The sequence below is a fragment of the Mytilus edulis genome, chromosome 9 (assembly GCF_963676685.1).
Source record: "Mytilus edulis chromosome 9, xbMytEdul2.2, whole genome shotgun sequence".
In the NCBI taxonomy this organism is placed as follows: Eukaryota; Metazoa; Mollusca; class Bivalvia; order Mytilida; family Mytilidae; genus Mytilus; species Mytilus edulis.
In genome coordinates this window covers 15,164,054-15,187,958 of record NC_092352.1, presented here as the reverse complement: position 1 = coordinate 15,187,958, position 23,905 = coordinate 15,164,054, and the positions used below count along the sequence as shown (strand labels likewise).

The window sequence follows — 23,905 nt, the reverse complement described above, 5'->3', positions numbered from 1 at the left end:
TTAATATTTCTGAAGGCCTTACAAATTCTCTTTAAAAAGATGTTATTCTGAATTTCTAATATAAACTGATATTAAATTTAATGGGGTCACCGAAATCCTTCTTTTGAGTACACAAAGTTGTATCTGATGCTTAAAATGAAAAGAGTGCCAAAAGGACAAACATAAACCAAAACCAATAAAATAGACATATGGGCAGGAATTCGCTAGTGAAATTTTAGGGTCAATAGTGTTTATCCAATTAAAAAATAAAGAAATCATGCAAATATGGACAATAAACATTGTTTAAATATCAAAGTGGGTTAGTCTTTATTGCCAAATGCAAAAAAAATGGATCCAATTAAAAAAATCAACAAAAAATCAGCACTTGTTATGTGCTGATAGTTGAAAACTGTAGACAAAAAGTGTGACATTTCTGCAGTGGCAAAACCCCTAGTCATATTTAGAATATGCCTGAAGAATTGTTCTACTATGATAGTTGAAAATCAACTGCAAAATGATCGGTCTATCATTTAGAAACCCCATTTTGTACAGAATCCGATTATTGCTGCAAATAAAATACGTTTGAAAATGGACAAGTGCATGTAACTTTTCCCGTCAACAAATGTTACATGCACCTTTTCATTAGCTGATTAGCTTTGGAAACAAGTTATTGGTCCAGCATGGCAGATTTTGAAAGGTGTCAACAATGGGTACAATTTGGATTTCATGATTTTTATCAATCAACTGAAGTTTGAAAATATAGAAGGTAAGAAAATTTATTTCATTTTCGTGTCAATATTGCCCAATAATACTCATCTTTTTATAACAGTTGTATACTTTTTATAGTAAGCATTACCCTAATTATTTTTTTCACATTTCAACCCACTGACAATTACATTAAAATGTGTCTTTGTCATCTTTCACACTAGGCATCTACCAGTGATCAAGCAGATGATAAGAGAGTGGGACCAGGTTACTTTGACCTCACAATGAAGTGTTACATGCACTTTCTGTGTAAATTAGGTTCTTTGATAATGATGTGTGACTTGCTTTGCAATTTTGTCAAAAAATATAAGTTTATCTTGTATTTAAACAGGTTTGACCCTTACGATATTCATTTTATTGCTGAAGAGATTTCTGTACATAACATTGACACGAAAATATTTACCAAGGAAAGGTGTCTATGATACATGCAAAAGCTTTTTTTTGTACGGTTTGCCTTATCAATCTAATTTTTTACATGAAATACCACAGATTAATTGCCAATTTGATTAACTAGTACTTGTATTCATTCTCAGCATTATAAAGATAACTGGCCACTTAATTTGAAAACATAAAATGTAACATTGACACCAGAATAAAAACAATATTACTTTATTACACTTAAAGCATAATTGGCCAGTGCATAATATTAAATCCAATGTAAATTTATGCTGAATTCTTAACAGAGAAGGTGTTGATCTTTCTTGATTTCTAGACTTTACAATATTTACTTGTAATTCTTATAGTTTAAAGGCATGTAACATTGACACATCTTCTGCGTCCAGGTTACATGCTACAACCTAATAAATGTGCATACAATTATTCAATCAATAAAATCTTGTTGAAATTTAAATTTGCTTCATAAAAATGATATTAAAGAAATAAATGAGTTTTTATTATTTGTGTTTATTTTTTTCCTTGATTGACTAGCAATTTTTCCTCATCATTTGTTGGTGTTCCTGTCAATGTTACATACATAACCCAGAATTATAATGTTTTAAAAGCATTGATTTCCAAACCTCTGTTATGAGCTTTAAAATGAGTTTATCTGAGTTTATAAATGACTAACATCTGAAATATTGTCATCACACAATTTCTTTGATGCTCCTATGATAACTTTATGAGTAACATGGACTTTGATTTTTGTATCAGGTCTTTTTTGTGTTATATGAGAAGATTTTACTGTGTTGAAATCAACAGTTAATCTATTTTTTTAATATTCAAAGTTATCATTATGATACCTATATATTTTAAAAAATAATGTATAAAGTAAACCCAAATTAAACTTTTTTTTTCATTAAGAAATTGTGTATGTAACATTGACAGAGTCTATTATTTAGACTTTTACATGTTCAGGCCAGTGTTACATGCCTAAACAAAAATTACTGCCATATGGAGCTATTATCTTATTTTTATTTTACAAAATTAAAGCGTTTTCATGTTTTCCTGTTTAATTTGTCTTTTAACACTAGTTAGTAACATTGACAACAATATTTTGTGTCAAGATTTTTTTATGTTACATGCAAAGGTATTACTTCCTTAAAGTCAGACATTTATATAACATTTTATAACCTAAATGATTAATTAGATATTACTGGGCAGCAATTATATTATTTCTCCAAAGTTAACTATTAAGCACACTACTTTCATCTTCTGGTCTTCATGTACGTAACATTGACATACAACCTTTTACTTTTCTGTCAATGTTACACGCATGAACAGAACTGATAACATTTACTTACTCCTTTGCTCTAATAAGAGATTATTGATAATTTAACTTGTTTTACCACCATCAAACTTCATCTTTATTTCTAAATATAGATATTCTTTTTAGAAGTGTATTTTCTTCATTGACAATAAAATTGGTGTCTTGAAAATTTACATGCAATTTTTAATTAAAAAATCTACAGGCAATATAAACCTAAGAAAGAAAAAGATGATCAGCAATAAATGTGATGAAGAAAACTCTCAGGAAGATGCTGCAAAAAGATACTGTCCCTGTCAACCAGTCAGATGGTGATGTCCCTGGCAGCCAGACAGATGGTGATGTCCCTGTCAGCCTGGAAGATGGTGATGTACATATCAGTGAATCAGTTAGTTGGTGATGTTCCTGTCAGTCAGTCAGTCTGTGATGTTCTTGTAAACCAATCAGAGGGTAATGTCCCTGTCAGCCAACAGATGGTGATGTCCTAGTCAGCCTGGCAGATGGTGATGTTCATATTAGTCTGTCAGTTGGTGATGTTCCTGTCATTCAGTCATATGGTGATGTTCCCGTCAGCCAGTCAGATGGTGATGTCCCTGTCAGCCAGTCAGATGGTGATGTCCCTGTCAGCCAGTCAGATGGTGATAGCCCTTTCAGCCTGTCAGATGGTGATAACCCTATCAGCCTGGCAGATTATGATGTCTGTGTTAGCCAGTCTGATAAGGTCCCTATTAGTGAGTTGGGTGGTGACGGTCCTTTCAGCCAGTCAGATAGTAGTTCTGTGTCAGAAAACCAGATGATGGTGACTGTGTATGCAGACATACTAGTGATCTCCAATTTGACCATTCAACAGCAGTGTAGAAGATAGTTATTTCAAAATCTTGTTTATTTATCCCTTTTCATTCACCAGTCAACACATGTATCGATCATGTGTATTTACTGATGCTCATTATAGAAAATTTAGTAAAATTTCATTCGGACTAGTAAGTTTTGCAAAAACTTTGTTTGGACCAATAAGAAAAATGTCTGAATATTGGTCTCCGGACTAGTCATGCTAGTAGTTGAAAAAACTTTTGGTGCAGACTGATAAACTCATCATGGATACCAAAATTGAAATTTTGTAGGCCAGTTTTTCGCTTTTCGTTTACAAAAGACTATTCAGTGACGCTAATGAAACAAAAAAGTAAAAGAAGGCCAAATAAAGTTGAAAACAGGACTATGGTCTAATGGGTGTTGGTTTTCTCTTCTGAATTGTTTTACACTGGTCATTATGGGGCCCTTTAAATTGTGGCTTCCTGTAGTTTAGGTAACAAGTTTTCAAGATGAAATGGCATTGAAAAATCGAAACAAGATATTTGAGAGTTTCTATATTATTGTAAATTTTATAATCTATGCATGGATTTTGGTTCTGATTGAGGGTAGATTAATTGTTGTTTTGTTTTTTTTTCTTTTTTCAGATAGATAGTTGAAGATGTTGGAGACAGAAAACAAGAAACAAGAAACTTGTTTTGAATGTTTGAAATAAAATTTATTGTTTAAACCTTAAAAAGTTATCATAAATGTAAGATTAACCAGCTGAAATAAAACGAGATATAGGGTAATATGTCTATCAGACAACAACCTCAAAGATGACACCCAAATTGTTCTTTATAGAAGTTATGTAAACGATTGAAAATAAGATTCTCAATAAATGCAGCTGTATCAACCTCTCGTAGATTTGTCCATATTTTGTCTTGGTTTTTCATACTATTAGTTTTAAGTGTAACTGTGTCACATGAATGAGAGATACATGTAATCATTTTGTACCCTTACTTTGTCAGTATTAGTTATTGAGTGAGAAACTTTGTGGATGCTGATGGTTGTGTGGTTGTCTTCTTATCAATCTCATCCCTGTGCATAAAAAAACGGGTTGCTTACTTACTGATATAAAAATGTTTCATGTTGTGGAAATTTTGGATGACTCCTTCATCAATTGATCTATCTTTGGTCTTAATTTTATTTTTCTGGTTATTTTGACATTTGAATATCTTTTAATTTAGCCTTCCATAGTGTACCACCACGAACAAGCATAACTACTGGTATAGTTAAAAAAATATGTCTGCTGTCTGAAATTTAGGTGAATGGTTTTGGTATTAACCACTATTTAAATAATATCATATGAGAAATGTGGCAGTATAATTTTATAATTTACATTCAGATGGTTGTTTGGAGGCTTTTTATATCTTTTAAGGTCAATTCTGGCATGGTTCATTATTCATATTTTTTGTGTCCACGTTACATGCAACATTTAAGTCACTATTTTATGACAGAAATGAGATAATTGCAAAAATATTAATACAATTTTTTAATGTGAGGGAAACACAATGAAAAAGAGCCTTTACATGTTCAGAAAGAAAATGATTCTTACTGTATTTATCTCTTAAACATTGCATGTAACATTGACAGAAAAGTAGAGGAAACTTGTTTTCACAAAATTTCTGAAAGAAATGAAAATATACATTTTAGAGTTTTGATGATAGACAATGTTTTGTGATCAATATATATGATGTTGAATGTTGAATAAGTTAAGGAATCATTAATCTCAATTTGGAAAAAGTGTCCATGTTACATGCTCCAAATTCATTATTTGCTTTGGTTCCAAACTGACGCAAGTTTAAAAATGATTTTTTTGGTTACAAATAGAAGGACACCATTTGTAGCAATAATTTGTAAAAAATTTAGAAGCTTATAATGATTTTTATTTTTTTCTTACAATGTCACACTAAAGTAGCATTAGCAAATTCCTGCCCATATAGTAGACAAGGCACAAGAAAAAACATTTTAAAGTAAAAAATGTTCAATAGTATTGCAATACGTCCTGAAAATTCATATTTCAATTTTCTGGATATGTTTAAGTTGTTATATCTCAGTCAGAATGTTTTATATTTTTCCATATGCAGTTCCACATGTTCTTATTGCTTCCTAAAATCAAATTTTTTCTTCAGATACATTTCTTTTTTATTTTCATGAAGATTCTGTCCAAGTTTCGTAACATTCCATGAAGATTTATTGGTATTCTTCTTCTTTCATTCTCTATGGATTAATGTAAACTGTTGACACAGAGATATGTCTTGCCTGTGTATCATGTAAATAACAAAAGTCAATGGAAAATGACTGAGAGGGTGGGGATAATTTTTTATGGAAATGAGGTGTCCCAATTGTAATGCAACTGTTTACCAAAAGCATTGTGTCCCTTATAAAAATGAGATAGCAAACTTTGATAATTGTTGACGTTGGAAACATCCCACCTTTGTCTCTCATAGATGTAACTTTATTGACAATGATAGCCTTTGAACTTTCGTATACTTATAAATATTCATCATTCACTAAGTAGTTTTCTTTACTTACATCCAGTATCTTTCAACTGTTGTATTGCATTGGACATAATACGAACACATCCTAAGAATCCAGCACCAGGTTTCTTGTGGATCTTTTTATGGTTCCATACACTAATAGTTACAGAATCCTTAGATCCTATGTACCTGTAATTTATATATAAAGAATATTATTTTTCAATTATTTCAGTTTCATGTTTAAAAAGTTTGTGAATCAAAATATCCTTTCAAAATGCAGGTTTTTTTAATTTCCAAAAATGCATAAAAAATCTTTTACTGAAATAGCATAATAAAGAACAAAAGATCATACATTAATTCACACAAATACAGGGTAATATCAACATTATAGGAGATATAGTCAACAAATACAGGGTAATATCAACATTATAGGAGATATAGTCAACAAATACAGGGTGATATCAACATATTAGGAGATATAGTCAACAAATACAGGATAATATCAACATATTAGGAGATATAGTCAACAAATACAGGGTAATATCAACATTATAGGAGATATAGTCAACAAATACAGGGTAATATCAACATTATAGGAGATATAGTCAACAAATACAGGGTGATATCAACATATTAGGAGATATAGTCAACAAATACAGGGTAATATCAACATTATAGGAGATATAGTCAACAAATACAGGGTAATATCAACATTATAGGAGATATAGTCAACAAATACACAAACAACATAAAGAACATGTACAAGAAAACATAATTTATCAACAGTCACTTAGGCTTGATATATGCAGTACATCATGCTGACCAAATGTTACAAAATTGTACATGACATTCATCTAAATGTATAATATACAGGCATGTACACAAAGTTTAAACAAGGCAAAAGTAACTATAACATCCTTAAACTAATTTTTAGTTGATTATCCTTAACAGATACATGTCTAGGCTAGTATAACCTAGGTGGGAATCAGTGGTTCAGGGTTTACCAAGCTAGGCAATACACCTACATGTAGAATGTGTAATATTGGGCAACAAGACTTTTAAGGAATAGTTAAAGACATATTGTAGATTTCATAGTATTATTGCTTAACTTGTTCATTTTCAACAGATAAATAGAATATAAGTTTTGCACATTCTTCAATACCTTGCTACTTGTATTTTACAATTCACTACACCTAAGAAATAACAAATGTATCTGAATACACTAAAATGTATTTAGTTTAAAGTTTAGTGTATTTGTATTTGCTACACAATGTACAAATTAAACTGCTAAAAACCCACCCTAAGGGGACATGTCACCCAAAATGGCAGAGATAAAATGGCCATTATTGTCATGTAAACAAATCAATGTTATACTCAATAATAATGTATCAACTAGTGATATACATATATATATATATATATATATAAGTACCTATAATGGTTTTTCTCTGAATATTGAATACACTAGACAAACAGTAGCTCTTTATGAATTTACTTTCCAATTCCAAAATACAGTTGACTCTTATAAACTTAAAATCTTTGTCAGAAAGGTTCTAAATTTACAATACTCATTCAGGTAAAAATGCAGATACATCACTATTGTTCACAATGTAAGAGCGGGTGATCCTCCTTTTTAGTAATTTTAGTAAAACAGCAACCTTTTATTTTTACCAATTTCAAAAATACCAATAGAAGTCCTAAAATAGGACAGTAAATCATAAAGCATGGCTGTTGAATGTTGTTAGATGATCATGAAGTAGATAATTCATTATACTTATATCATATAATTATATTGTTTATTGGGCCAAGAAAAACAACTCTGTTTTGATTTTACTTCCATTGTACATCTAATTAAAAATTATATACGGTTGCTGAGATTAAATATTTTTCTCCTAAGTTAGGTCAGTGCCCTGTTTTATAAACAAAAGTATTCCTCTACCTGGATACAGAATTGTTTTGTTATTTATTTGTTAAATCATATATAAATAATCTTTGTAGTACTTAAATATTTTTTTCTTAAATATTATATTATTTTGGTGGCCCTGTGTTTGATCACAAAGAAATGACTTGGTAAACAATCTATTTCTATGACTTTGGTATCATTTTCTCAATATCTTGCAAAATATGCTTTAAAAAAATTTGACGTCTATGTTTTACCAAGGATTTTTCATAATATATATATATATATATATCAGTTTTATGACATAATATGATATGTTAAAGTAAACTGCTTTGTTGTGTCTCTCAATTTTAACAGGTCTTCTTCCTTTTTCTTTTTAAGTAGTCAGAAGCGTTTTATTTTTGGCTTAGCCTAATTTACTTTATTATTTTATTTTTTTTTATTTTTAATTAACTGAAAGCAAGAGAAAACAGTAGAAACCATAATTACATTGTACAATGTTGTACTAAATAAACTAATGCATCTAACCTATGGTTTTTCCCTCAACATTAAAAAAATAAAATATTTCAAAAAATTTTAAATAATCAATTATTAAACTGCAAATTTCCTTTTTTCTTTTGATTTAATAATCAATAAATATCTGGAACGAAAATATCACAAGAAAAGCTTCACATTCTTTAATGAATATTACAATTATAATTTTAATAATAAATAAGTAACCTCACTAGCCAACTGTCAGATCATCCTAATATGAAACACATCATAAACTTCATGTTATTATAATGTCTCATTAATCACATAGCATAACTATTTTCCATACATGTAGAAAACATTAAAATAAAATGCTTAACATCAGTCCTTTTACTTAAAACCATTTAATTCATAATGTAACACTTGTGTATTTACAGAATTTAAGCTCATTTAAATGTGTTACAATAATTTCAAACAAATTGACTGCCTTTGATCATGTTACACTAACTTTACATGTATATATTAGAACACAAGTTTTCCTAACCTTGACTTTACATGTAGATATTTGAACATAAATTTTCCTACACTTGAATAGATTTGATGATTTCCTGTGTATTCTTTAGAAAGTTTTGAAATATACATTGACACCAAGTTTCATATTTTATTCTTATATTCCTCCTAAACTTAACCTAAATATGAAAAATGTAAATTTGAAGTAATGATGTTGGTTATTTATATAAGTCCTAAAATTAAATATTTTTTAAAATGTCTCCAATTTGAAGAACTTAACGTTGAATTTGTGAACTTGAATCAGACCATTTATATTTCTAACATTTCCATTTGAAGTCATGAAATTACATTAAGTATAGAAAATTACACAAATTACACAAAATAGTCTAACATTTAACTCGGCCAGCTGAGAAGTTACATGTATATACAACATATCCCTTTGCCTAAAAAATCTTAATATTACATGAATACAGTTAACTCTGTGACTATCTAGTTGCAAGTAAACAAATTGCTTTTCTTTTTAAACTTGTGCTCTGTGTTAATTTTTAACATCATGTCAATATTACATTGGAACATCAAGTCATGGCATGGTCTTGGTGGGGGTAGAGTAGTATAAGTAGTGAAATTACTGTCTGCATGTCAACAGTAAGGTTGTGAATGAAATCTGCACATGGTAGGTGCGCATGACTACAATCTTAATTGTCTAGGATTGACAGTTTTTCTACAGTTGCTCTCTATACATGTAGCTTCCTCAACCATCAAGGGGCCTGGTGGCCAAGTGGTTTACATAGTCAAACTATTGTATCAATAGCCTCTTCCTCAACCATCAAGGGGCCTGGTGGCCAAGTGGTTTACATAGTCAAACTATTGTATCAATAGCCTCTTCCTCAACCATCAAGGGGCCTGGTGGCCAAGTGGTTTACATAGTCAAACTATTGTATCAATAGCCTCTTCCTCAACCATCAAGGGGCCTGGTGGCCAAGTGGTTTACATAGTCAAACTATTGTATCAATAGCCTGTCAACACAGAGATTGTGATATTTATTCCAGCATAGAGCAGGTGCCATTGACTCCAATTTCTAATGACTAGGATTGTCAGTATTCCTAATCAGAGTCAGTGGTTCTCTTTGAAGTACGCTGGCCTCCTCCACCAATCAAATTGACTGACACCAAATAGCACAATAGTGTAAACAGTGGTGTTGAACACAAATCAATCAATCCATGGCAATATTTTCATATAATTACTTATTCAAATGAAAACTTGTATTTTGTAAACAAAACCAAAATAAGCCACAAGACAATCAATCATTCCATTTGAACATATATGGCTATTGCTGAGAATCAGTCTGATGTTACACAAATTCTGGTTGTAAATATGTATACATGTACTTCACTTACAATGAAAAAATTAGTAAAAATTTAAATTTGAACATCAGGACACAATTGTCATGGTGTAATGTGAGGTTACATACATGTATGGTTGTTTTTATCACTTGCATGCTGCTTCTATATTTTTGAAGTAATGTTTTTTATATATAAATGCAATTGTTACATCCCTATTTTGTAAAATGAACCCTAGTAATGATATTCACTGTAATCCTTCAAGCATCAAATGTAGTTCTATTATGGCTAAATTATTCTTAAGCTGTAGTACTCAGTAAAAGAATAGTAATTAAAGAGCATCATACATTTTGAGAAAACAAGTTCATCACAAACTAATAACAACCCTGTGCTGACATATGAAAATCAAGATCACAATAATATTCTCATTATTAAAGAGTGGAGCTTAAACTACCAACTTTTAATTATATAAGCAGCATGTTAGTTTTGTAGGTAGAAATAAGTGCCAATGAGATAATTCTCCATCCAGTCACAATGAAAGTATGTGTAAATAGTAAATAATAATAGGTCAAAGCATGGCCTTCAACACCGAGCTTTGGCTTTCATCAAATGGTAAGCTATTTTTTCCATTTGTAAAGGGGCATAACTATTAAACATAAAAAGTAACACTACCTTAATTCAAACATGATCTGTGTTTTAAATTTTTGTGATAATACATGTAAGGGTAGTGTATAAGTTTCACAACATTTGGTTGAGGCGAACTAAAGTAAGAAAATGAAACCTGTTTTGAGACAGACGGACAAGGGTAAAACTTTTGCCACCTTCATTACAACAGGGGCATAGAAACGATAAACACTTTTGAACGAAATCCAAAAAACACAACCACTGAACAACAGGTTCCTGACATGATCCACTTTAGGATTAAGAGGAATACATGTACTGAATTTGATATCAACATGAATATGTTGATGGTGAGATTTACGGTAGTCTAGAATATTTTAAGAAGTCAAGAAGATTTTAGGAAGTCTAGAAGATTTTAGGAAGTTTAGAATATTTATGATCTCCTAATGAGGTAGACATTAAAAGTAATTTCAACATGGCCTACAACTTTATATAAGAAGCACAATATATTTGCATAATTTACATTGTTTTTTTACATATTACTTAGAACATGTATATTTAAGAAGAACAAAATATGATTAGTATATATGCAATTCTAAAACTATCAAAAAGCAGGAAATATGCAAAAATCTTTTAAAAAACCCAAACTTACAGGTCATAATGTTGGTTCCATTTTGGATCCAAGGTATTTTTACTGGTATCAGTAGAATGACACTGGCCGGAACCATCCACACTAATTTTAGCAAAGGGATCAGGTAGGCCTGAAATTCAAAATTAATACATTAGTTGATGTGAACAGTTTTTGTTTTTAAACAATTCCTATGATTATTTACATGTAGTCATATCAAAATAAGTTGTCAAATCTTATGCTCTTGTGTCCTACATCATACATGTGTAATTAACTATGAAAGCATTATAACATATTTGGATATTGAATTCAAGAAATGTATGGAATGATGAAATAATGAACTGTTTTTACAAAGATATGTCTGGTCTTTTTGTAATTTTCGATTATGCAAAACTTGTGGTTCACCATAAACTAGACGGTATCACAAACTGATACATTGTTGATGCCCCCTGCCGGAAATAGAATACCTATGCCTCGCTTTTTGGTTCCGTCAAGGCGAGACAAAAACAAAATTTATTGTTAGGTACATTGTACATCAAAATATAGGCATGTAGTCTTATTCTTTATACTGGGAGTGGGAATAGTCTGCCCTTTCATTTGCATGTGAATATAAGCAACTCTTATTCTCATTACCAACTGATAGCATTACATGTTCGTATAAAAAACAAGAGTTACTATTGCATGTATTGTGACAGCATACACATTACAACTCAATGCTGTCAAGATGCTGCCTTAAACCAAATATGAAGCATTTCTATTTATGTAAAGAATTCTCCATATAAGTATGACAACATTTTGCCATATAAAATTTCCTTACATTTATTTTTCCCATTCACAAAATTTAGTGTTGAAATGGAACAGAAGTACCTATGTCATTTGAAAATCCTTTCGTAAATGCCAAAGTGATGAGCACTATAGAAAGGCTAAATCAAAGGTTTATTTTGTGTTTATCCTCTTTTGTTTTCCATATATTCTACTGACATTTTTACACAGTGTACATGTAATGGTTGATGCATGTATGTAACGAATCTGCCAAATGCGAAAAGAAAGTATTTGGACTGGTATACTTACGGAAGAAGTCTTTCTTGGCTAAGTTCTTGGCACATAGAACTAAAATAGAAAAAAAAAATTATTGTATGATGTGTGTACAAGTACATATAAATATACAAGAGACTTTTCCACTCACTGACCATACTCATCATGACACGGTACAATGCAGTATAATTTTTAATACCAAAACCCAAAACACCCACAATTTCCACATACATGTATGTGAATGGTTGGAAATGATCAATAATATGTTAATCAGAGTGGCTGTTTGTACACCTAGCCGGACAAATAGTGCTAGGACTATTTGTACGGTAATTGCAATGCGCATGTCACTTTATGTGCTTGCATAACTTATGATAAGTGCATGTAATATTATCTTCAGCAGCACCATGGGGTTGCGTGTACTCCGAACACTGATTTTCAATTGTGAGATAATGGTTGAAAACGGCGATATAAAAAATTGTGATAAATTTTCCAGTTTTTAGAATTTGACAAGCAGATACATTCGATAGTATGAACTTCAAAGAATGATCCAATTTTATAAAACGGACTAAAAAGTAATTGAAATCACAAAGAAAGGGGGTCAATCATTCTGTTTGACAGCTTCAGACATACTAATTTTGTACCTTTTTCAACTAGACCAAATCCTTTTGTTAACTTAATATGCCTATCAGGACCCAAGTTTGTTTTACAAGTTATTTCTTCCCTCTTCTTACAATGTGAAGGCATAGATAAAGAAATGAATATACAAATTATGATACATATGATTTTTTTTTTCTAATTACACGTTGTCCACATTCAACTTCATATGAAACTAACAAGATTTGGCACGACAATTTAAGATGGCAAACCATTGCTTATTAAATGTTTATATATATAATTTGTGACCCCCTGGTGCGGCTGAAGGTAATATTACAAGCACACACAATATTAACATGCGCATTGTATTGGCCGGACAAATAGCAACTGCCTTTGTTAATTTGTGTGATATTATATCGAAAATGCCATTAACATAAAATGTAACAGAGCTCTTGCTAAAAAATAATTATAAACTTTAACCATTATTGATAGCACAGACCCTGCCCAGACTGTGACACATGTACATGTACAGCACTTCAAGTATCTTCTAACCCATTTGCAAAGACAAAACAAAATTAATAAGACAATGCTACATTTTATAATATAAAGAATCATATTTTTTTTAAATGATTAAGGTACATTCCCATGAAAAATCCAGATTATCCTCATAATAGTATTTCCTCTCATGTCCAAATTTGAAATATTTCCTGTCAAATGTGTATCTTCCTCTTTCATTTGTCTTTCTTTTAACAAATCATAACCTAGTTAATTCTTAATACAGAGATGCATAAAGTTAAAAGTCCATGAATTCAAGAAATATGTATATATGACATGTTTGGTTGAACATGTCTATTGGAATAAAGATTGGAAGTCCGAAGTGGCAATATACTGGAAGTAAAATTACCATACATGTACAATAGTGAATACAGACTTATGTTTTGTGTAATGAATACTATCTATTGTTTTTACAGCAGTAAAACCAATTAAAAGATATATCTATTTCAGGAGTAAATACTTATAATTCATATAAATTTTAATTTGAAAGTTATTATTTCAGGAATTGATAATTAAAGTTTATGTAGAATTTTATGCATCAGATCCAGGAAATCAAATATTCCCAGAAATGTTTGGGATTGACCCTACATAGTACATATATTATACAAAATGTAAATTGTAGCTGTATTGTTAGCAATTATACCACATCTTTTTCATACATTATATATAATCATGATAATAAATTATCTATTGAAAATGTTAAAATTTGGTCAAAGATATTTTGATAATATAAATTATAAATCAATTATTAAATGTATATACTAATCACAAAATCAAGATTATTGAAAATAATTTTTGTTTCATCTATCATAATTTTCATTTAAAAAAATAACTTAATAAATAACCCTTTTAACATCTCCATGTTAATGAAGATAATCATGACTTAATTCTCCGATTAAAATGGACTATCAATTTGAACTTAATACATATATATAAATACAAACTTTTGAGGTGTACATGTACGTACGGTACTCTGCATTTATAAATCTGCATCCTTAGGAAGTTCTTCAACAATTTGCAAATAATATATATGATAAACATGTACACAAGAATTACATGAGGATATGAATGTTTTTGAATGCATAACTAATAAACTCTTTACTCGTATACATTTGTAAAAAGGCTAACTATGCGATTCCATGTTACCTTGTCACAAAAAAATATGTCTGGACTCATTTTTTTCAAAACTTGTATGGCCAAATGATATATCATAGGAACACTATGCCAGTAAAGCAATACTAATGTTTCCCATAATTTAAGTGCTTTCATAGCCGGCAAGACAAAAAATTGAAAAACCTATTAGAATAAGTATTCAAATATGGAGCATGCTGTCTGATTATTCTATCATGTCTATTGTTGATTTCAGGATCAGGATTTTCAAGGTGATTCTCAACAATACATTTGGTTAGTAAGACGATGTCTCAACAAACTACCCAACAACATGACTCATGTGAATGACAATAATTACCTTCAAGAGATTTAATAAAATCTTATGCATATGGGTAATCACAATGTCAAAAAGAGGTATCCAACAAAAGCAATGCCAATGAGACATCTTCAGAAAAACGCTTTTCACAATCATCCTTTGTGTTTAAAGAGAAAGTAAAAGTGGTTTTCAGTCCTGGCCTTACTTGTTGTCATTTATAAAGTTTTTCATTGATGATGGTAATGTACATCATTTTAAGAGTGGTCTCAACAATTGACGCCGTCAAATTATAATATATCAGAATTTACATATATATAGGCCTTAATTCTTTCTTAAAATAGTTGGTACACTCAACGATACCGCTGTAATGATGATATTAATTGCTACTGGATTCCTCAAGGCAGCCATTTTTCTTTGGAGTACAATGGGTCATCGACAAATACCGTTTGGTTTCGATCTTATAGGCGAGTTATTTGTGTAATAAGGTGTACCTGTTAAACGAATTTTCATAGTAGATGTTCCATGACGCCTAGATCCGTTACTAGCCATTGCTAGATATCGAGATCATGATATATTTTCTGTCATTTTCATCCCCATTCATTTAAACAGAAAGCAAAATATTGTATGCAAATGAGTCTGAAACTGACAACTTCCGGTAGCGACAAAGAGGCCATTAAAAGGATTACTGTCGCCAAAGATAAGCGGGGTAATGGTAGGGGGAATTAGTAAGTCTTGCGTCCGGTATTTAACTAAAACAACTGTTTCATTAAGTGGTATTATGTAAATTGTATTCAAATTAAATTATGCCAGAAATTATGATACTTTTAGTTACAACTTATCTGGTTTTATAACTTAAAATGACATATTTATATTTGAAATAAAGTGACCTTTATTTTTTTCAGAGACAAAATGTAATGTAAATTGTAATTCACGGTCTGAAGTGACAAATACATAAAAAAATTATCGAAAAATTCTATTTCTTTTCTTATTAAAACTAGTTAAAATTATCGACAGTATTTTTACAATATTTGACACTTACACCCTGTTTCAACCACAGTCACTAATATTTGTAACTATTTTTATATATATCTTAGTGTTAAGGTATAAGGGACATTTTTTCTGAGACAAGTGCCTGTAGTTTGACTGACTGACCCTGCGGATCCTCCCTCTCCTAGTCTTTTTTCTACTTTTATCGGAGTTATCGGCGTATACATTACTGATCCAAACTTCACATGATAGAACTTGAATTTGGTGCCTGATATATTAAGTGCTGACAATATCATCTTAAATACCATTAATGAGATATAATTGCTGTGAATGACGTATTGATGCTTGGTTATCTGTATAAAGTACGATGAGGACAGTTAGTGACAGCTGTCAAGTCCACGGTCCATGCTAGAGTACAACCCTCTGCTTGGTGTCTGCTCCTCATCAAAACCATTATTTACTTTATATATATACATTGTCCAGCAAATTTATCAATTTACCGTGAGGGGGAAAAGACAATAAAATTCTAATAACATTGTTTATAAGCTAGATTAAGAGGACATTTCCACATCTCTGGGGTCACGTTGTGATATATAAAGAACTAAAAAGGAATTTACCAACATAATTGCTCATTTTACTAAAATAGATTGTAAAAACAACAAGATTTAGTTAAAATTTTAAAATTTCATCTTTTTCCTAAACTTTCTACTTGAGTCTCTTGGTGTAAGATTTTTTATTTACCGTTTAATTGCATGTTGACTGATGCTTTGCTTTAACTGACTGTTCATCTTTTTACCATAGCACGCGGTAAATGACTGTTTATCTTTTTACCATGGCACTAGAGTCACGATATGACTGTAATCTTTTCACCACGGCACACGGGCGTTTGACTGAACTTTTTACTATAACACATGGTATATTACTGTTCACCTTTTTACCTAGGCACTAGAGTAATTGGCTGTTCATCTTTTCACCGTGACACACGGTATCTGACTGAACTTCTTTTCACTATAGCACACGTTATATATCTATTTATATTTTCACCATGGCACACGGTATCTGCCCATATGACTTTTCATCCTTGTACCATGGCACTACAGTAATTGGCAGTTCATCTTTTCATCATGGCACACGGTATCTGCCCATACATCTTTTCACCATAACACATGGTATATTACTGTTCATCTTTTAACCATGACACACGTTATCTGCCTGTACATCTTTTTACCATAGTACACGGTATATTACTGTTCATCTTTTTACCATGGCACTAGAGTAATTGACTGTTCATCTTTTCATCATGGCACACGGTATCTGCCCATACATCTTTTCACCATAGCACATGGTACAAATGTATATTACTGTTCATCTTTTAACCATGACACACGTTATCTGCCTGTACATCTTTTTACCATAGTACACGGTATATGACTGTTCATCTTTTTACCATGGCACAGCCACTAGAGTAATTGACTGTTCATCTTTTCACCATGATACACGATATCTGCCTGTACACCTTTCACCATAACATACGGTATATGACTGTTCATCTTTGTACCATGGCGCAAGAGTAATTGGCTGCTCATCTTTTCATCATGACAACGTGACGGTATCTGCCTTTACATCTTTTTATCATAGTACACGGTATATGACTATCTTTGTACCATGGCACATGGTATCTGCCTATACATCTTTTTATCATAGTACACGATATATGACTATCTTTGTACCATGGCACACGGTATCTGCCTTTACATCTTTTTATCATAGTACACGGTATATGACTATCTTTGTACCATGGCACACGGTATCTGCCTATACATCTTTTTATCATAGTACACGATATATGACTATCTTTGTACCATGGCACACGGTATCTGCCTTTACATCTTTTTATCATAGTACAGGATATATGACTATCTTTGTACCATGGCACACGGTATCTGCCTATACATCTTTTTATCATAGTACACGATATATGACTATCTTTGTACCATGGCACACGGTATCTGCCTTTACATCTTTTTATCATAGTACAGGATATATGACTATCTTTGTACCATGGCACACGGTATCTGCCTATACATCTTTTTATCATAGTACACGGTATATGACTATCTTTGTACCATGGCACACGGTAACTGCCTATACATCTTTTTATCATAGTACACGGTATATGACTATCTTTGTACCATGGCACACGGTATCTGCCTATACATCTTTTTATCATAGTACACGGTATATGACTATCTTTGTACCATGGCACACGGTATCTTCCTATACATCTTTTTATCATAGTACACGATATATGACTATCTTTGTACCATGGCACACGGTAACTGCCTATACATCTTTTTATCATAGTACAGGATATATGACTATCTTTGTACCATGGCACACGGTAACTGCCTATACATCTTTTTATCATAGTACAGGATATATGACTATCTTTGTACCATGGCACACGGTAACTGCCTATACATCTTTTTATCATAGTACAGGATATATGACTATCTTTGTACCATGGCACACGGTAACTGCCTATACATCTTTTTATCATAGTACACGGTATATGACTATCTTTGTACCATGGCACACGGTATCTTCCTATACATCTTTTTATCATAGTACAGGATATATGACTATCTTTGTACCATGGCACACGGTAACTGCCTATACATCTTTTTATCATAGTACAGGATATATGACTATCTTTGTACCATGGCACACGGTAACTGCCTATACATCTTTTTATCATAGTACAGGATATATGACTATCTTTGTACCATGGCACACGGTAACTGCCTATACATCTTTTTATCATAGTACAGGATATATGACTATCTTTGTACCATGGCACACGGTAACTGCCTATACATCTTTTTATCATAGTACACGGTATATGACTATCTTTGTACCATGGCACACGGTATCTTCCTATACATCTTTTTATCATAGTACAGGATATATGACTATCTTTGTACCATGGCACACGGTATCTTCCTATACATCTTTTTATCATAGTACACGATATATGACTATCTTTGTACCATGGCACACGGTAACTGCCTATACATCTTTTTATCATAGTACAGGATATATGACTATCTTTGTACCATGGCACACGGTATCTTCCTATACATCTTTTTATCATAGTACAGGATATATGACTATCTTTGTACCATGGCACACGGTATCTGCCTATACATCTTTTTATCATAGTACAGGATATATGACTATCTTTGTACCATGGCACACGGTAACTGCCTATACATCTTTTTATTATAGTACAGGATATATGACTATCTTTGTACCATGGCACACGGTATCTGCCTATACATCTTTTTATCATAGTACACGATATATGACTATCTTTGTACCATGGCACACGGTATCTTCCTATACATCTTTTTATCATAGTACACGATATATGACTATCTTTGTACCATGGCACACGGGTATATGACTATCTTTGTACCATGGCACACGGTAACTGCCTATACATCTTTTTATCATAGTACACGGTATATGACTATCTTTGTACCATGGCACACGGTATCTTCCTATACATCTTTTTATCATAGTACAGGATATATGACTATCTTTGTACCATGGCACACGGTATCTGCCTATACATCTTTTTATCATAGTACAGGATATATGACTATCTTTGTACCATGGCACACGGTAACTGCCTATACATCTTTTTATCATAGTACACGGTATATGACTATCTTTGTACCATGGCACACGGTATCTTCCTATACATCTTTTTATCATAGTACAGGATATATGACTATCTTTGTACCATGGCACACGGTAACTGCCTATACATCTTTTTATCATAGTACAGGATATATGACTATCTTTGTACCATGGCACACGGTATCTGCCTATACATCTTTTTATCATAGTACACGATATATGACTATCTTTGTACCATGGCTCACGGTATCTTCCTGTTCATCTTTTTACCATCTATGACACTAGGGTGTATAACTGTTAATCTTTTCACAATAGCACATAGTATCAGACTACATCTATACACTGTGTCACATAATATATATGCAAGCCGTATGTTTCAGTTGTTCAGTAACAGAGCTGTATTACAAAAGGAGACGTAGATGTAACAATTTAAAAAAAATAGATTAAGAAAGGTTGCAAAACGAGACAATTTCGACGTGAAACACAATTTATGCTTGATACGGACTTCTGGCTTGTTTCACTCACTTCAATTTCACGTGAATTTAAATTCCGGTCCCCCCTTTCGTGAGAAAAATGTGGTTGATTATATAGGGAATAACTGAAGCATGACTGGAGCGCCCCCCTTTTAGGTCAGTCAGCGGGCCCCCCTTATGAAAAGTTCTGGATCCGCCACTGCATGAAATCAGTTTATGTGAATTTTCACATGAACCTCATGTGAATCTCACTTGAATTTCATGTCATGTTAATGATTCTAATAACATCTAAAATTCAAATTAAAATAAAATCATGAAAAGTAAACGTGAAAATCATGTGAAAAATTTCTCGTGAGAATCGTGTGAATCTCAATTCACGTGAAATTCACATGAACATTTTCACGTGAGTTTTATGTACAAGCACGTTTGAGGTTAATCTTACGTGGAATTTGTCACTTGAATTTCATGTGAGATTCATGTGAACAAATTTTGCCTGTGTAGTACTGGTAAGGCTGCATGGAATATCCCAAAATATTGTTTGTGTTAAATTGGACGAAATCTAAATCATCGACCACTCACGAAATCTATTCGGTATCTTTCGGATATGGAAAATCAAATTGCGAAATGGTTGTAAAAGTTTCTACTCCAACAACAACAACAAAAAACAATTGAAATCTATTTGTACAATTTGTATCGTATGGTAACATGGTACAGTTGCATTTAGGTAGTGAGCTACATTGGCTTTTCTCGTTGACAGTTCCACAGTTAACAAGAAAAAACTTTGCAATTTATAAATGAAAATGGTGTTGAAAGGAGAATGATTAAAACATATAATGTTATCGATACAAAATAAAAAATAAAATTGAGAATGGAAATGGGGAATGTGCCAAAGAGACAACAACCCGACAATAGAAAAAAACAACAGCAGAAGGTCACCAACAGGTCTTCAATGTAGCGAGAAATTCCCGCACCCGGAGGCGTCCTTCAGCTGGCCCCTAAAGTCTAGTTGTGGTATGATTTCCAATGTGGCAACTCTCCACAAGAGATCATAATGACTCCGAAATTAACAACTATAGGTCCCCGTTCGGCCTTCAACAATGAGCAAAGCCCATATCGCATGGTCAGCTATAAAAAAGGCCCCGAAATGACAATAAAAAACAAGAAAACTAAAGGCCTTATTTATGTAAACCAACTTAAATTTCTTAGAACCAAATTAGATCGTGTCCTAATTTCCCCCGCTTTGTAGTTGATATTTCCTGGCAATCATTTCGGTCAAATCACTTTTAAATACCTACTTAGTTTGTTAAGTGTATAATTGATCATTAAATATGCAAGGAATATTTGACACGTCAAACTGATACACACAATTATTTATCTTTTCTATACGACACTTACAATGCCCTTTTAGAGCTGAAGAGTTGTTGTTTCCTTCGCCTCTATTGAATCTATCATGTTAAGTTATATGTTTTTTTTTTTACAACCATTCAAAGCATAGGCCTATATGTCTCTGTTCTGTTATACTGGTAAGCAGATCATTAATGTGAACACAATAGACTGTCGGTGTGCATTGAATCTCTTGCTTTATATTCTTAAAAGAAGATATTATAAAATACGATTCAGTCAAAACATTTCAAACTGATCGCAAGATTATTTTTTTTTAACAAAATTGAGTCCTGCAATGTTTGTTTCGAGTTACTCATGAGATTAAGATGGTAACGGATAAGCACTACTGACCCCTGACACCATGGTGAAATCACTGTAATAAGATGCAAATAAGAGTTACATTTAAACGAGAAACAACAATTTTATAGAATATTACATTTAACCAAGACCTAGCCAAGGAATATCACATTTAACCAAGGACCAACCACGGAATATTACTACGAATAATGTCAACGTAAAAAAAAAGAAGTTAGATGACGGACACTTAAGTATTGATTACACTTTAAACTGGGCCTTTAGATCATAAAATACAGTTCAATATTCTCCAAATTCCATTTACAAATGCTACACTACCACTGGGTCGATGCCACTGCTGGTGGACGTTTCGCCCCGAGGGTATCACCAGTCCAGTAGTCAGCACTTCGAAGTGAACGTGAATATCAATCAGTATGAATTTTTCGAAAAACTAAGGATTTTCTGATCCCAGGCATAGCCTTTACCTTAGCCGTATTTGGCACACTTTTTTGGAATTTTTGGTACTCAATGCTCTTCTACTTTGTACTTGTTTGGCTTTATAACTATTTTGATCTGAGCGTCACTGATGAGTCTTATGTAGACGAAACACGCGTCTGGCGTATTTAATTAGAAAAACCTATAAGCCTGATACCTTTGATAACTATTGGTCAAACGATGTGTGTTTTTGTTGTTGGTGATACAAATATTACAAACATGAAAACATATCAAGAACACATTGACCAGTGAACAATTTAGACTAGCAAAGTATTGGAATTTCAATTTGTACAAGAAGGATTCTGGATCCTACCGAATTCTAAATTGTTCTGCAACATATACGTCTATGTAGGTGCTATTACAACAAACATTCCCTCATGAGGTATGCTGGGCAAAACAGATCTGCAATTCTGAAGAGTCTGAAAATACTATTTTTCATTTAAGGCATAATCTGTTATCGGTCTGTCATTTTGTAACGCTCTAAGGCTTGTCTATTGGCTTGTACACCTGTGGTAATTTTCTTGTGTTAGCCTCTTTGCGTGTAAACCTATGGTCATGTTCTCGTTAGTCTCTTGGCTTGTACACCTACGTGTATGTTCTCGTCGCTTGAATTGTACACGTATGGTCATGTTCTCGTTAGTCTCTTGGCTTGTACACCTACGTGTATGTTCTCGTCGCTTGAATTGTACACGTATGGTCATGTTCTCGTTAGTCTCTTGGCTTGTACACCTACGTGTATGTTCTCATCGCTTGGATTGTACACGTATGGTTATGTTCTTGTAAGTCTCTTGGCTTGTACACCTACGTGTATGTTCTCGTCGCTTGGATTGTACTCGTATGGTTATGTTCTTGTTAGTCTCTTGGCTTGTACACCTACGTGTATGTTCTCATCGCTTGGATTGTACACGTATGGTTATGTTCTTGTAAGTCTCTTGGCTTGTACACCTACGTGTATGTTCTCGTCGCTTGGATTGTACTCGTATGGTTATGTTCTTGTAAGTCTCTTGGCTTGTACACCTACGTGTATGTTCTCGTCGCTTGGATTGTACACGTATGGTTATGTTCTTGTAAGTCTCTTGGCTTGTACACCTACGTGTATGTTCTCGTCACTTGGATTGTACACGTATGGTCATGTTCTTGTAAGTCTCTTTGCTTGTACACCTACGTGTATGTTCTCGTCGCTTGAATTGTACACGTATGGTCATGTTCTTGTTAGTCTCTTGGCTTGTACACCTACGTGTATGTTCTCGTCGCTTGGATTGTACACGTATGGTCATGTTCTTGTTAGTCTCTTGGCTTGTACACCTACGTGTATGTTCTCGTCGCTTGGATTGTACACGTATGGTCATGTTCTTGTTAGTCTCTTGGCTTGTACACCTACGTGTATGTTCTCGTCGCTTGGATTGTACACGTATGGTCATGTTCTTGTTAGTCTCTTGGCTTGTACACCTACGCGTATGTTCTCGTCGCTTGGATTGTACACGTATGGTTATGTTCTTGTAAGTCTCTATGAATGTACAGCCATGATCATGCATGTTTTTGCAAGTCTTTTGTGTTTGTTCGCCTATGGCCATGTACTTGTAAGTGTCTTGGCTTATACACGTATGGTAATGTTCTTTTAAGTTTCATGGATTTTACACCTAATGTCATGTTTTCCTAACCCTTGGATTTTACACCTACGTTTGTTCTTGTCGCTTGGCTTGTACATCTATA

At 32.6% G+C, this 23,905-nt stretch overlaps 1 protein-coding gene across 1 annotated transcript in view; it reads right to left on the bottom strand.

The window, feature by feature from the left end:
• The window catches only part of LOC139489561 (E3 ubiquitin-protein ligase SMURF2-like), a 41,953-nt gene extending 26,424 nt beyond the window's left edge, over positions 1–15,529 (bottom strand). Inside the window, exons 1-4 of the mRNA XM_071276120.1 lie at positions 15,347–15,529; positions 12,317–12,355; positions 11,270–11,378; positions 5,831–5,964 (exon numbers count right to left, since the gene is read on the bottom strand). Of these exons, the coding sequence (XP_071132221.1) occupies positions 5,831–5,964; positions 11,270–11,378; positions 12,317–12,355; positions 15,347–15,404 (340 nt within the window). The 5' untranslated portion in view covers positions 15,405–15,529. The remainder of the gene's footprint in view (positions 1–5,830; positions 5,965–11,269; positions 11,379–12,316; positions 12,356–15,346) is intronic.
• Between the last annotated feature and the right edge of the window lie 8,376 nt (positions 15,530–23,905).